The sequence below is a fragment of the Fistularia commersonii genome, chromosome 14 (genome assembly GCF_037954325.1).
Source record: "Fistularia commersonii isolate RoL2024-O1a breed Wild chromosome 14, RoL_Fcom_v1.0, whole genome shotgun sequence".
Classification (NCBI taxonomy): Eukaryota; Metazoa; Chordata; class Actinopteri; order Syngnathiformes; family Fistulariidae; genus Fistularia; species Fistularia commersonii.
The window spans coordinates 6457487-6472452 of record NC_141297.1 but is presented as its reverse complement, the minus strand read 5'-3'; the positions used below and the strand labels follow the sequence as shown (position 1 = coordinate 6472452).

At 50.9% G+C, this 14966-nt stretch overlaps 1 protein-coding gene across 1 annotated transcript in view; it reads right to left on the bottom strand.

The window, feature by feature from the left end:
- plxna2 (plexin A2) overlaps positions 1-14966 on the bottom strand; it is a 180731-nt gene that overhangs the window by 123303 nt on the left and 42462 nt on the right. The window contains exon 3 of the mRNA XM_086159682.1: positions 831-965. Within this exon, the coding sequence (XP_086015808.1) occupies positions 831-965 (135 nt within the window). The remainder of the gene's footprint in view (positions 1-830; positions 966-14966) is intronic.

Below are 14966 nucleotides of genomic sequence, written 5' to 3'. Positions count from 1 at the left end.
CTGTGTGCCCCCCCCCCCCCCCCCTCTTTCTTTCCCCGAAGTCGCAGCGTCGACACGTGTTCGCCGTGTTAGCGGCCGCCGAGTCAAAGTCGGGTGGCGCGTTTCTCGCGCCGGACGAAAAAAAAAAAAGCAAAGCAGCGGTTAGCTCAGAGAAGAAGGGCGACCGGAAGGAGCTTCAATCGGCGGCGGCGGCGGCGGCTGATGAGATCGCGTTTGACACCGTTATATTTTTATTCTCCCAGCAGGCGAGCGCCTGCCGCCTCAAACGTTTTTTCCTCCGATGCGCCGTTTGAATTCTTCATTGTTTGGCCTAAAATAAAACAAAGCGACACCCCCGAAGTGGCGTTCTGAGCGGCGAGGACGTTGACCTGACCTTCCTCTTCCTCCTTCTTGCTCGTCTTCCCTCCCCGACTTAGCGCGTCGCTCGCGCCGGACGCGTAAACGGACGACCCGACGTTGCGTTCTCCTCTCGGCGCCCCCCCAAAAACCTTCCTCCATCACTCGTCCTCCTCGCCGAGCGCCCTTCGTCCTCGCTCCCTCTCTCTCCTCCCGTCATCCGCCACTTTTTTTTTTCCCGTCGTCTCTTCCTTTTCTTCCCGTCTCCCTGCCCTCGTTGTTCTCCTTCGTTATCAAACGCTGTCACAGTGCCCCCCCCCTCCCCTCGCACCCCTCAACCCCCCCCCCGCTGTGCCACCAAGATTATTTTTAGCTAAGATACAAGAAATGGTGGCGGATGCTGGGAGGTGGGCCATCTCGGAGCCCCGCGCGGGACTGTTTCGGATGTTTGAACCGCCTCACGCGCGCGGAGATGCTAACCGTCCTTCACCCACCTGTCTTTCGGACATCACGTAGAGGAAACTGCGGTCCAGGGAGAAGGCCATGTCCCGGAGGATGGGGGCGCCGTCCTTGATGACCGACACGGTCTCGTACTGGACGCCGCCGTGAGGGGGTCCGTCCACGCGGATCTGAGGAGCACAGGGAGGAAGAAAGCGGTCAGTGGGGTCGGGGGGACGGGCGGGACGGTCGATTGGCAGGGATCGACGAGTCGTTTCATGTATTCATGAGTTTCAGTATCATGTCGCTTGTTTTGTTTTGTTTTTTTTATTGCTTCCACCTAACCCTCTCCTCTGTATCCTCTTCTCTCACGCCATTAACTTCCTTTCCTCCATCACTCTATCTGTAAATCCGCTGGTCTCCGTCTAGACTTCCCGCTTGCCGACTACAACCTCTTTCTACCCAGATCTTCACCATCCCTCCACTGGCTGCACCCAAACCGTCTCAGTATGACTTTATTTCCAAAACGTCTAACATGTGCCGTTCCTCCGATGGGCTCATTCCTGATCCTGATTCCTTATTCCCGAAAAGAACCTCACCATCTTTGACCCCTTTCCCCCGATACTTTTCTCCACCTGCTTGCCTTTCACCATTTTCTCCACCATCTTCACTCCTCTGGACTATTGACCGTAAGTGCTTTTCAAGAGGGGACCTCCAGCTCTCTGGAAGTTCCCCGTCCTGCTCCCTGCTCTCACTATAGATCACGACATCATCTGCAAACAATCATAGCCTGTCATTCGGCCCGTCACCACTGCAAACAAGAAGGGGCTCAGAGCTGCTCCTTGTTGTACTCCCGCCTCCACCTTGAATTTCTCTGCTGCTCCAGACTTTATACACCCGGTCATGGGTGTTTTCCAGATCTTTCTCCAACATTCTTAGAGCAAATACTGCGTCTGTGGTACTCCTTGTAACAAGAACCGCAAAAATCCCCCCCTTGAGTTCTCCCTCTTATTAAGAACTGTACATTTGTAGGGAAACGACTCCCCCGAGGAGCGGCGCCGTCGCCATGGTCGCCGGAGAAGAAAACCGCCGCTGCTCCGGTGAAGGAGGCGCCCCGGTTCGCGGCGCGAGTACGAACAAGACTCGGGAGATATTCCCCGGCTCGGGCTCCGCCTGCATACGACTCGTTGTACGAGTGATGTAACTGCCCGTCCTCTAAGATGTAGGATGGGGTTACAACAACTCTGAGGAATTATTTGCCGATATTATTAGACCTTTGTGAAACCCGAGCTCTGTTTTTCTTCGCTCCCTCTCGCTCCCCCTCCCGCCGAATGATGTATATCCCTCAAGTGAAGCTTTGAAGTGCGAGCCAAGACTACCGAAACAGTGATAGAGGGCTTCTAATGACTCTCTATGACATGCTCGACCCTCCCCGACCCCGACGGTCAAACGGCAGCGGTGTATTTTCTTTATTAATCAAATCTGCCGAGGCCCGACGCCTCGCCTCGCCTATAAATCTACCCGGCGTCCCCGTGTCTCGTCCCCCCCGTCACGTATCGCCGGGCCCGTCCCCTTCCGCGAGGGATGACGGCTCCATTCCCCATCCGCCCCCCCCCCCTTCCGCCCAAACATCAGTCTATCTATTCAGACGGTGACAGCGCCGGAGAACGGGCCGGACTCTCAATGAACACAGCGGAGGGAGAAAGTCAAGGTCATGTGTCAGTCAAGAGAAGAGCCCGCGAGTGCATCCACATACTGCATGTTGGACGCGCAGCGGCAGGCAGCGGGATTCGGGACCTGAAAGAGGTTGAGTCTGTGCACAGCTGACCTCGGTGTGACCTTGGCCGGCTAATAAAAACATCGAGGAGGACATATGTGAAAACCATATGTCGGTGGAGAAAGGCAGGAAGGCGTGGGTGTGCGGGGTGGGGGCGGGCGATGCAAGGCTTCATCTGAACGCGGCGAAATACGCTCATCCATAAACCGCCGCTCGGTCCGTCCCGCCCGTGGTGTGTGTCCTCGCCGGCGCCCGCAGGTGGTCGCAAGATAACCCGACCTTCGCTCCCGGGAGCCGGCGCCGCATCTGAATCAGATCAGTATCTGACTCGTCCAGAGGCCTTTCACATTTGTCAAGACACACACACACACACGGAGCCAACGCACCTGGTTTTAGAGCATGCTTTCTGTAAAAACGGCGCCCCGCAGGTGCGGCGTGAACGCACGTCGGACCTGTTTAGACTCGCTTTGACGTCCCGAGAACGTAAACGACGGCGTCTCTGTCGCGGATCATCTCAGGGAAGACATCTCCACCGAAATCAGGGGGTTTCTGTCTCCTTCGAGGCCTTAAAATATCATTAAGTAGCGTTAAAATATTTGCGCCGTGCCTTCGGCATGGAGGAGAGCGAACCGCCGCGCTTACAAAGCGAAGGGTTGTGCTCGTCTGATAAAAATCGTCACGGCAACATTTAAAATTCACCACTTTTAACGATGCCTCTGAAAACACACAAAACAGACACACACAAACTCCCGCAGTCACTTCTCACATTCGGAGGGCTTAATTTAATGCAGAAAAGCCGCCGATCCCGGAAAGCAGGCTTTAAATTACCAATTTATCAGGCGCTAAATGCTAACTTCCAGCGGTGTTCTTACTTACAAGTCGTCGCATTTGAAAGTCATTAATTAGAATGACGTCGTATTTCGCCACGTTCTTTGAAAGTTTCACGGTTTATCCGGCGCGGATTCTCTGCCCTTTTCTTTGCCCGTTCCATCTTTTCTACCTTTTGTGCAAAATGCGGTTTCTTAACAAAAGCGTGGGCACGAGGCTGCGGCGCAAGGGGAGGGACGGAATCGACGTTACTCGACAAGCTTGCGCTTCGCAACCGCTCGCGCCGTCCCCTCCAACACGCCCACGCCCTGTCGCTTTTCTCATTAAGGCGCCGCTTTTTCTATAGTGGCTGCAACTCGTGCAAAGTGCGCGTGTGTGTTTGTGTATGTGCAAAAAAAAAAAAAAAAAATGCACGCCCACGCGGCAATCATAAGGAATCGCTGGGACACGTGTGAGGCGGATCGGTTTAATGCGGAGCACTTTGCAGGTGTCGCCTCGGAGGTGGGCGAGGAAGGCGTGGAAAAGAAAGGAAAATGTCTCGGGGAGTAAAAGGGCAGGACCGAAGCTTAACCGACCAGACGCACACACACTCTCTCGCGCTCCCGTCCCACTCGACTGACCTATGGAGAGCCAGAGCCAAAACTGTCTTTTCCATGTTTTGGAAAAGGCAGTTTTGGCGCTCCAGCATCGCAGCGAGAAGGTTGCTGGTTCACTTACGACAGCGGGGCCTTTTCCGTGCACAGTTTGCATGTTTACTGAAGTCTCCAATGGAGGGTGAACGGCTAAATGTTGTGAATAGTTGGATATCTATATGGATGTTATTCTCAGCTAACGTCGCGGTAGTCGCCCGTTCCTGCAGATTCCTCTTCTACAACATCGGGAAGATTTGCAGATTCCTCACGCAGGATACGGTGTAGATACTCATCCAGGGCCTAGTCATCTCTCGGTTGGACGACTGCAACTCCCTCCTTGCCCGTGCCCCAGCGGTGACCATCAGGCCTCTGGAGCTTCTTCAGAAAGCGGCAGCCCGCCTGGTGCTCAACTGTCCCAAATTCTCCCACACGACTCCCCTTCTTCTGTCCCTTCCCTGGTGTTCGCCTACCGGGTGGTGAACAGGACAACCCCGTCTTATCTCCAGGATATGGTCGAGCCACATGTCCCTACCCGTCCCCTCCGATCTGCCGCCTCTCGGCGACCGTCCGCCCCATCGCTCAGAGACGATCTAACCGGTCTCGGCTCTTCTCTGTCATGCGTCCTCAGTAGTGGAACGAGCTCCCGGAAAAGCTCAGAACAGCGGGGGTCGCCGCCCGTCTTTCGCCATAAGCTGAGAACATACCTCTTCACCAAGCACTACACTACTAATCGCACTAAGCCCCCAACCCCCCAGGAAAAAAAAAAAACAATGAAATAAATGTATGTATGCATATGGTTCTGAGATGGCTATTTGGTTGAGTGGTCACTTCTGACTTCCGACTACTGGTACTTCGGATTTTCTGTGTCTGAATTGCACTTCTTGTAAGTCGCTTTGGATAAAAGCGTCTGCCAAATGACTGTAATGCAATGTAATGTAATGAAATGTAATGTAATGTAATGTAATGTCATGTAATGTATATGATGTGTGAAATAGTGAATGCTTGTATGTCTGTTAGTGGTCCTCTGATGGAGTGGCGACTGGCAGGATGACTCCTGCTTCTCCCACGATGAGACTCTTGAGACCCAGACTGCGAGTAGAGATAATAAATGAATGGATGAATCTATCGGCCTCTAACGGCACGAAGGCACCCGAGGGGGTCGGCGATGCGACCGGAGTTTGACATCAAACCAATGACTTCGTTACGCTTGGGAATGAAAACCAAACAGAAGAGTGAAAAGAAGAGTCCGGAAAAAGCTCGGACAAAGGCTACGTCGCCGCACCTAAGCAGGGGAGAGGCGGGTGTGAGATGGGGGAGGGGATTCGGGGGGAGCAGGGATTGGCGGCAGGAAGCCGTGGCAGCGGCATCAGAGGCCGGCCTACCCTTGTGGCTAAGAGAGTCCCTGCCAGAGGGGCGCGTTTGATCAAACCATGTAAGCACCCTGGAAAAACCTTTGAAGGCTGACCAAACTCCTAATTCAAAATTACCCCCCCCTTTTTTCTCCCTCTCTCCCTTTCTCTCTCTTGTCCGCTCTCGCCGGTTTTGAACGGCGTGCCAGGGACCGAGTCCCCCGGCCACGCCAGTGCGTGTGAAGCAATTTGCTGAGTAGCGAGAGCCGAATGAAAGCGGGCGCTAACCGCCTCCGACGGCGTGTTTTGAGGCGCATGGCGGACGCCGTCGCTAGGAGACCGGTGGGAAAAAGGGTCCGAACACCCTCGTCCGCACCGACCGCCTGGATGGGAAATGTGAAACGGCCTTAGAGGATTTCCTTTCGGGGCGATCGTCAGATTTAGCGATTCTCAGCCGAGAGTGTTTGCACAGCGTCGGCCTCCCGGGTCCGGAATATTCCTCCGATGGCCGCAGCTGCTAACCATTACCTCGGAAGGTGTTTTTCTTTTCCCGTTCAGCGAGAAGCTATTTTTCTTACCTTCGCCTTGAGGGAGGTTCGCGTTTCTGAAAGACGGCGGGCCGTTGCCAACACCAACACGGGGTTATTTCGTCGCCGCGTTGAAACCGGCGTATGCCAAACGCCCGGTGCCGGGATCGACCGATTTTGTCCCGAAACGGCGCCGGCAGACGCCGACGCCGACCAAAAACGGTTATCGTCGGAGATTGCCGCTAATCCAGCTCAGCCGCCTCGGACGCGGAAGAGACAGGCGGCGTGTTTTATCGACCTCCATCTCGCTCGCACTGGATTAGACGCCGCAAAGGACCAATCTCAAAGCGGCGAGAGGAGGACTGGGCTCAGGGAGGAAAAGACGACCGGAGGAGAGACTCCGATAAACAACAGATATCAATTTCAATCCGGCCGAAGGAGCCCTTCTCGGCAAGGACTCTGAATCCCCTGTTAAGCCTGCGAAACTCTGACAAGATAAAGGACTGCCGGCGGCTCTTATAGAGTCCGGAGGTCTAAAAGGCTTCGGCAACAGAAAGCACGCCAGTCATTTTAAGCGCTACGAGTTAAAACCCGGTGGACGCGAACCCCCCCCCCCCGGCAACCTGGGAACAAATCCGACGTCAAGTTGGGTAGGGACGCAAATACAAGTCAACATTTAACCGACTGCAAAATTAACGACGGGTCACCGGTGATGTCATTGTGGACAAAGCCACGCTTAACCGTGTCTCAATCCAGCCGCTTGAAACGCCCAAGAGTGAGACGTCTGTCTGTTCCCCAATCTTTGACACGCTGACGGAAGCAGCGGCGGTGAGGAGGCGGCCGAAGGCGAGCCGCCGCCAGAAGGCGGGCTGCCGCCAGACGAACGCTCCGCAATTTGGGAGGGTTCGGTGACCGAGAAATGCTTATTTTATCGGCGCATGCAGCTCTTGAGTATCTGGGCGTTTATTTAACAAACTTTGTCGGCCGCTGTAGGCGTTACGCATGAAACACACTGTTTTATTGCAGTATTTGTTGAATCCAACAGAGTTTACTGACAAAAAAAATGTTTTTTTATTGCTGCAATGAATGTAAATAACAGCATTTATTTTTATTCATACAGTTCTGACAAGTTGTTACGGCCAGCCCTAGTACTGGGCAGTACGTATGTGTGTGTGTGTGTGTGTGTGTAGGGGTTGCATACGGACGAGTATTATTTTTTAATAAGCTCGGTCAAAACCAGCTGAATTACAACCATTAACCAAAGGTTACCAAAACACAGGATCTCTGCTGGCGGCGGTGAAAACGCTCCTCGCCGAAGACGCTTTCTGTTTACCTTGCCCGGGCGGTTTTCTCGAAACCATCGGGAAATGTTATAACGAAAAAATAAAGGAAATCTGGACCGGGTTATGATCTGGTTGTATTTTTTTTTTTGCTCCCACCCTCGCCTCCCACCGGGGTTTTCGCGACACGCGGGTGGAAAAGGAATAACATTCAACGGGTGGGTGGAAGCGACTGGACCGAAGCGAAGGCCGGAAAACAGACGGCGGACCGGTGAGAGGAGCAACAGCGTTTCCGAGGCGAGGAGAGGAGGAGGTGTGTGTGTGTGTGCGTGTGTGTGGGGGGGAGCAACATATGATACTTTGCCGTGGTCTATTCCGGATCCGACCGCCGTCCAGATTCCGACCGACCTAAATGAGATGTGCTGACACGCTTTGTTAGTCCATCGCGGTGTAAAAAAAAGGAGCGCTTGTTTTCTTCGCTCTCCCCCTCCCTCTCTGGAGACGAGGCGCTAACAGACGGAACCGGGAAAACCCCTGCAAATTAATCCATATTTCCCAGTTTGACGGCGTGACAGGATCCAGTATGTGCGCGCGCGTGGGCTTCAGCCGTGCACAAAAAAGCAACGGCAATCCCTCGGATGCCCACAAATCATGCATCGGTACTTGACAGGCGTCAGGAAAGGGCGAAAAACCCGAAAACTCGCGTCTCCATTTATTCCCACGTCTGTCCTGGAAATCTGTCTGGAAATCCACCAGACTGCCGCTGTATTTCTTTACTTGTGGGTGAAATGGGTACAAGCAATATAGGTCCCCCATATGTGTGTGTGTGTGTGTGTGTGTGTGTGTGTGTCTCTTTTTGCTCACTGGGACAAAACATGGCGCCCCGCTCCGTCTCGATAACGCATCTAATCCATCACCGGTGTCAGACTGAAGAATTCTTGTGTCACTGGCAAATGGCACGTAGAAATGCGTTCAGTGAGTGTGTGTGTGTGTGTGTGTGCATCTGTGTGTGTGTGATGGCTCGCAGCGGCCCGGCACGCCGCCTCTTTTGTTCCCGCCGTTGCGGAACCTGCTGCACTTCCATAAGTCATGTGTTAGCTCGGGCGGCTCGCTGCCCCGATCGCTTCCCATCGGGCTTCGGAGGGAAACGACCGGCGGGGGGGAAAGAAACGGGGAGGGAAAACAGAACGGACGGATTTAGAGATTTTTGGGGGGAACGGAATCTTAGAAACACGAGAAGCGGGCTGGAGGAAAAAAGGGGGGGCAAATGGCAAAAACAGACCTGGGATCTGTCCGCTTTAATTCTGCATGTGAAACAATGGCTCTACATCTTCGTAGTCAGTACCAAAGCTTCGGCGACGTCATACTTTTGGCCGGGCAACATCGAGCCTACCGATTGGTCCCCTCGGGGTTCTGTGAAAACGTTGCCCGGCGAGGGCTTTGGTCCGAGACTGGCTCGGTAATATGGTCGTGTTTCTCCGGCGCATAACTCTCCAAACCAAAACATGATGATATCAGCACCCCCCCCCCCCCCCCCCCCCTCGCCTCAGAGTCCAAATAGAAAGCAGAGACGGCGGCGTGCGGCGGGGGTCTGCGGCGGGATGAGATCAGGCCTCGGCTCCGATCGGCCCCAACGTTTGCGGCCGCGTACTGTGAGGTCTATATTTAGTCGCCTGTTAGAACACCTAACAGAGGCCAGTGTGCCGGCGATTGGACGGCGGCCAGGAGGGTTCAGAGGGAGGGGAGGTGGTAAGATGGGATGGCGGGGGTTCGGGTGGGGGGTCGGCTTCTACTCTGCTATCAAAAATAAGGTTCACGTACATGGAGAAGCTTTAAACTGGATGCTGAAGAAAAGTGGCTGCCTTTTATCGGACTGAGCTGTCAATCACTGACGGTCAGCCTCCATCCCTTAGGGACACAGCGTCTCCACGGTAACTGAATTTCAGACAGACAGAACCCGCCTAGTATGTTATATCAACGTAATCACGTCTAAGTATGTGATTTGAGTATATTGCTAAGACTGCACCTCCTGGGCTCACACACACAAAAACACACTCACGGCCGAATGAACGGCGTCCTACTACGGCCAAGACATCCAGACCACCCACTGGAAAAAAAACCCCAACAACCCCAAAATATGAGAGGAAAAAAAATTTGTACGGTCCATCACACTAGCGGTGGTTGGACGCCAATGAACGCGGGCCAACTCTCCGTCCCCGACCGTGAGCACACGTAGCATCAGCGCTGACCCAGCAATCTCCCTCGTAGACCAAATCGTAAAGCAGAACCAGCGGTTGACTTGCCCGAGTGGGAGCGGTAGCTGGACGAACGGACAAATGGATGGGAGAAGGATTTGAAGGGCATTTCAACCCGCGCTCAAAGGATCCCGGGCATTCCTACGTGCTGTGGGGAAAAAAAAGAAAACGCTCACGGCGTGGCTTCCCATAACGAAGCCTGTTCTCTTGTAAGGTATTAAGCCGCTACTGTGCGCTAACGGTATGCTCGCTCGACGCAAGAAGGGCAGAATGCCACGGAGGACATTAGAGGTGCGAGGCAGGAAGAACCGTCACGCCTCCCGTTTCCTCTCTGTGTGTGCTGCAAAGTAGATCACCGTGTGCGAATAAAGAAAAAAAAAAAAAAAAATTGGAAAGTAGCTCACAGAGAGTTCAGGTGAGGAGCAAATTAGCTGAAATGGTTTCAGTTCCTCCCACCGGGTTTGTGAGGTTTAAATGCAGGCCAGGATTGGCAGGTAGAGGCGAGATGCTGTGAAATTATCGCCGGCGGGAAACAGGGAGGGAAGAGCGCCGGTTTGCGCGCATTCAGACAGAGGAGCCGCCGACCCGCGTCGTGTTTTTGACTTCTTCTAAGCGAGGAGATCGGCAACAAGAGCCGCAGGACGGTGGAAAACAAGGCTCCATTGATGGATCCTGAGAGGAAACACAAAGTACATCCAACAGCAAGTCATGCTAATTTGAACACTGGGTGCTGTCAGACAGCGTTTCCCCGATTTTACCAGAACTTACGGCGGTTTAGCTGCGCACAATCGAGCGTTCTTGTCGGAATCGAACGCCAGCAGTCGTGAATAACGTCACTTCACGCGGAGATAGCGGATCGTGAAGTCGGCTTTACTGTCACTTTCTCCGCTAGCACAAGACATACAAGAAGACGTTTCTCACAACCCCATGGTCTTGTGAAATTAACAAAAGAAGAATAATAATAGAGTGTAAATTAGCAGTAAAGTGCACTGTTACCTTAAATAGTAAACAAACTGTGAGGTGTGATGTGCACGCAGATGCAAACTGCTGGTGAGGTGGGAAGATGACGAACATTTGACAGCAGCAGCAGAGGTTTTTTTTGTACATATTAGTGCAGAGGTCAGTGAGTAGTATCATAATGGTATATTGTGCAATCGCAGCATGATGGTTTTCTCCGCGACAGGGCAAAGAAGCAGAAGTGCAAAAAAAGTTCGGCATCTGAGGAGTGCAGGGAGGTAATGAAGACAGAGAGAGTTCAGAAATTTGGGATGGGAGGGAGTTGAGCATCCCGACAACCTGGTGTATGAAGCCGTGCTCTGCAAACCGCACAAAAACAATAGCATATTAGCGCTAGCTGTCAACTATAAACCTACGTTCAACCGTAATCCCTGCTCCCGGATGATCCGGATGTTTTGTGATCTTGGTTCCTGTGCAGAGAAACTCGTTTTGAAAAATGCGCGTGAGTCTAACGGAACAGAAAACACACAAACGGCGAAGAGGATATGTTGACATTAATGTGAATTGCTGCGAAATGTCTGAGATGATAATCAGCAGATAAACTGACCTTTGATGGAGAACGAGAATGTCGGGAACGCTTGCGTTGCGGGGGGAAAATAAAAGAAATCCTCTGATTTAGTCAGAATAAAATATAAGGACGGCTGGAAAAAGAAAGAAGAAACCTCGGAGTGGGATAACACCGAGGCGGGTTTAGGCTGCTGCGTATTTATGGGTAATACGCTGATAGATCAATACGTTTAGCCGCCACTAAAAACCCAGTTATTGTAAAAGCTTGTCTCTTTCTACGAGGTATGGATCCAGCCGGCTCTCTCGCGCAGAGGGTCGTCGCCAATAATCCATACGGCCCATCACCGACTCGTTTTCCGGCACCGGCCCGTATTGGCGGGGGGTCGGTCCGATGGACCGATCGTAAACTCGATCAGTCAAGACAAAGATGAAGAGTAACGCCGGCAGAGTATCAATACTTATCCTCTAACTGTTAGAATGTATCACAGATGTTTTCCGGTATTTGGAATGGTATCCGGGCTTGTTTGAATACTGGTTTATTATCTTGCAATTATTAACACGCACGAAAAAATATTGATTGTATAGGTCATTTTATTAGACAAAAAAGGAAAAAAAATGAAAAAATCGGTTAGCAAAAAAAAAAATCCAATAAATCCAGAAATGGAGCAAGAATTAAAAATCGATAAACAGGATATTACAAAAAAAATCCCACAAGAAATAATCTGAAAATTAGCAAAAGATTCCCTCATAAACCAGAAATAATTCCAAGCTAATAGGTATTGAAATAAAATCAAATCATAACCTTCATATAACCATATCACAACCCATAACACCTCAGTATATTTTATATCACTAATCACATGAGGTTACATCCTGTTGAAATGTGTGTGTGTGTGTGGGGGGGAGGCGGGCAACATCACAGCAATAATCCACGAACATGTCTCTACAAGAATGGACGCCGTGACCTTTGACCCATGACCCCCGCGTGGATTCTTGGATAACTGAGTCGTCCTGTGGAACCCCCCCCCCCCCGTGTGGGGGACCTTTAACCCCGCTGGCCAACAGAAAAGAAGGGTGGGGGTTCGGAAAGTGGGATGAACAATGAGAGACGGGAGGGGGGGGGGGTTCCAAGCAGGCCTTTTCAAGGAGACAGTGATGCTGCTGATGAGTCGAAGGGTTGGGGGGTGGAAGGGAGGGGGTGGGGGGGGCTTGGTTAGATTGTCTGACCCCATTCAAAGCGCTTACAAGAAAAGCAGGCCAGCACCTCCTTTGCCGGACAAGGGTTGCCATGGTAACCCCTTGGGCAAGAGATCAGCGGGGAATCAACTGAAAGCGTGTGTTGTGTGCAGCAAACGTGTAAGGGAAGAAAAACTAATAAAATAACCTGCCACGTCAACGACCTTGACTCAGACACAACACACACACACACACACACACACACACAGACCATTTTTAAAGAACTTGTCTTTTTTAAGAAAGAAAAAAATAAAGTACCGCTTTTCTCCCGCGGGAACGACAAGCAGGCGACATTCCAGCAAACACTCCGTCCCGCTGAAAAACAGGACGCGCCGGGTCAAGGCTCTGATGAATTCTGCTCTATCTACCCAGGTTAAGAGCATCCTAGCTCTTTTAAATATTTGTTTACATCGGAAGGGTGGCAGTTCAATGCCGAAGTATCCTTGGGCGAAACGCTGAACCCCCCCCAGCTGGCACCTAGCATCGCAGCTCTGCCGCCATCCGTTTGTGAATGAGCGAATGCTAACTTGTGTAATGCGCTATATACATGCAAGCCATTTACAATATATAGGAATAGCACACACACATATACATACATAGATGCATGTCAATGCATACGCATACACACCCACAAATGTATATATGTATTAATGCATACACACACACACCCATATATGTATTTATACACGCAAATATAAATATACATATGCATAGCCATACATATGCACACACACATATATATATGTATTTATACATACACATGTACATACAAACATGCATATGCATAAGCATATATATGTATATATATGCTTATATATATGCATACATACACATATACATAAAAATTTGCACATGCATACACACACACGCTAGCACATACGTGTATACAGAAACATACATACGCATACACAAACATATATGTATTCATACATAGATATATACATGCATACATGCATATGAATACACACACATACTAGCACATATATGTTTTCACATTCACACATACACAGGCATACACAGACACTCTCACGCACATATGAGTTACATCGCCTGCACTTGTTTCTGTCTTTTTTGCCTGTCTTTCCTTTTGACCGATTATTCATTTTTTACACGCTGCAGATATTTACATTACATTACATTTACATTTTTACATTCAATACAAATACACACAGCTATTTATGGCATTCAGTATCTTTTCAATTATTTCTTTTATTCATGTTTAGCCCGTGTTTACACGTGTCTGTCACGGGGTAATGCTGCTTTGCGCGTGACGAACAATATAAGGGTTTGATTATGATGATGTTTTTCTGCATGGGTGGGGTTGCCCACACAACAGAACTCTTTAAGTTGAGCAATAATAATAATAATGATGATGATAATAATGATAACAGTGATTAAAACTGAACAGCAGCCATGGTACTTTCAGCATTACCATGGCAACATTTGAAATGAGCCCGACACGTCGGCTCACCTCCCGCCGAAAGGTCGGGGGGAAGTCATCCGATCAACCGCGACCGAAAAAGTTACACCTTTTTGTGAAATTTGGTGGCTGAGACTTTATTTGATCTAGTTTTCGGAGGCGCCGCTGAATAATTGATGACACGCAGGCGGAATCGACGATAATGTGCGCGTGTGCGTGTGCGTCTGCCTTATTATCCCGCCAATCAGATCGATGTGCTTTGCAATGCACATGAAGAAGCAAATTATGAAGTGAATTAGAAACCAGCTTGACTCGACATGAATAATGGAGGGGAGCGTTCCACGCCGCGCAGCTCCTTCTCAGGGGAGTGTGTGTGTGTGTGTGTGCGCGCGTGTGTGTGCGTGTGTTTGTGTCCGTGCCAGCCTGAAATTCTGTCCGTGCACAAAAAACAACAAGCTCATGCCTTCACGGCAGCAGTAAACAAGACTTTGATTCATTAGCGTGTTAATTAGCAAACACTGGGACGGATGACTTATGGTCTGGCGTTCCGAGCGGACGCGCCGCTAGCGCGCACGTGAGGCGCGTCGCACATGCAAAACGGGGCGACATCTCCTCCACGAAGCCGGGGAGAGATACTCATCAGTCAAGGAACCTGTTCGTGAGCGGAGTACCTTTTATTCTCTTACTCAGACGCACGTGCGTAAGCGTGCATGCCAGCGTGCACGTACACACCCTCTTGAATCCTCTCTATTGCCCCCATAATTCACACACGTGCTATGAAGCTGCAGGAGAGGGAAAATGCTGCGTATGCAGAATAGATGAGAGCCGTGCGCGGGTCAGAGTGAGTTGAAAAGAGGAGAGACGGGGACCGTAGCGAGCGGTGTGTATCTGTGCGTGTGTGTGTGTGTGTGTATGTGTGTGTGTGATGCCAGCACATTTTGTAGTCTATGAATCTTCACTAAAGCTCTTTAAAATTGCCCACCAATCCCGCGTCAGGATTTAATGCCTGTTCTATCCAGAAGGAATAGACCAGCCAGTTAAAGTATGCTAATTCAGTGGCACTAAATACACTGCTTTAAATGTCAACCTTCCATTATTACACACACACCTCGCCTCGGGCCCTCCCCGCCCCTTAGACACATAAACACACACGCAGCTCGACAAACACAGGTAGCGCACACGCGTGCGAGGGCGCATGGGAGGTAGAGACCTATAGATCACGGCCACTTTAGAGAATCGATGAGCGAATGAAAAAGGGCCGCGCTAACAAAGGTACATTATCGAAGCGGCTTTAGCCCGTGTGTGTGTGTGTTTGAGAGTAGCGTAAACAAGAAATTTTAAGAAAGAAGATAAAGATGTTCAAG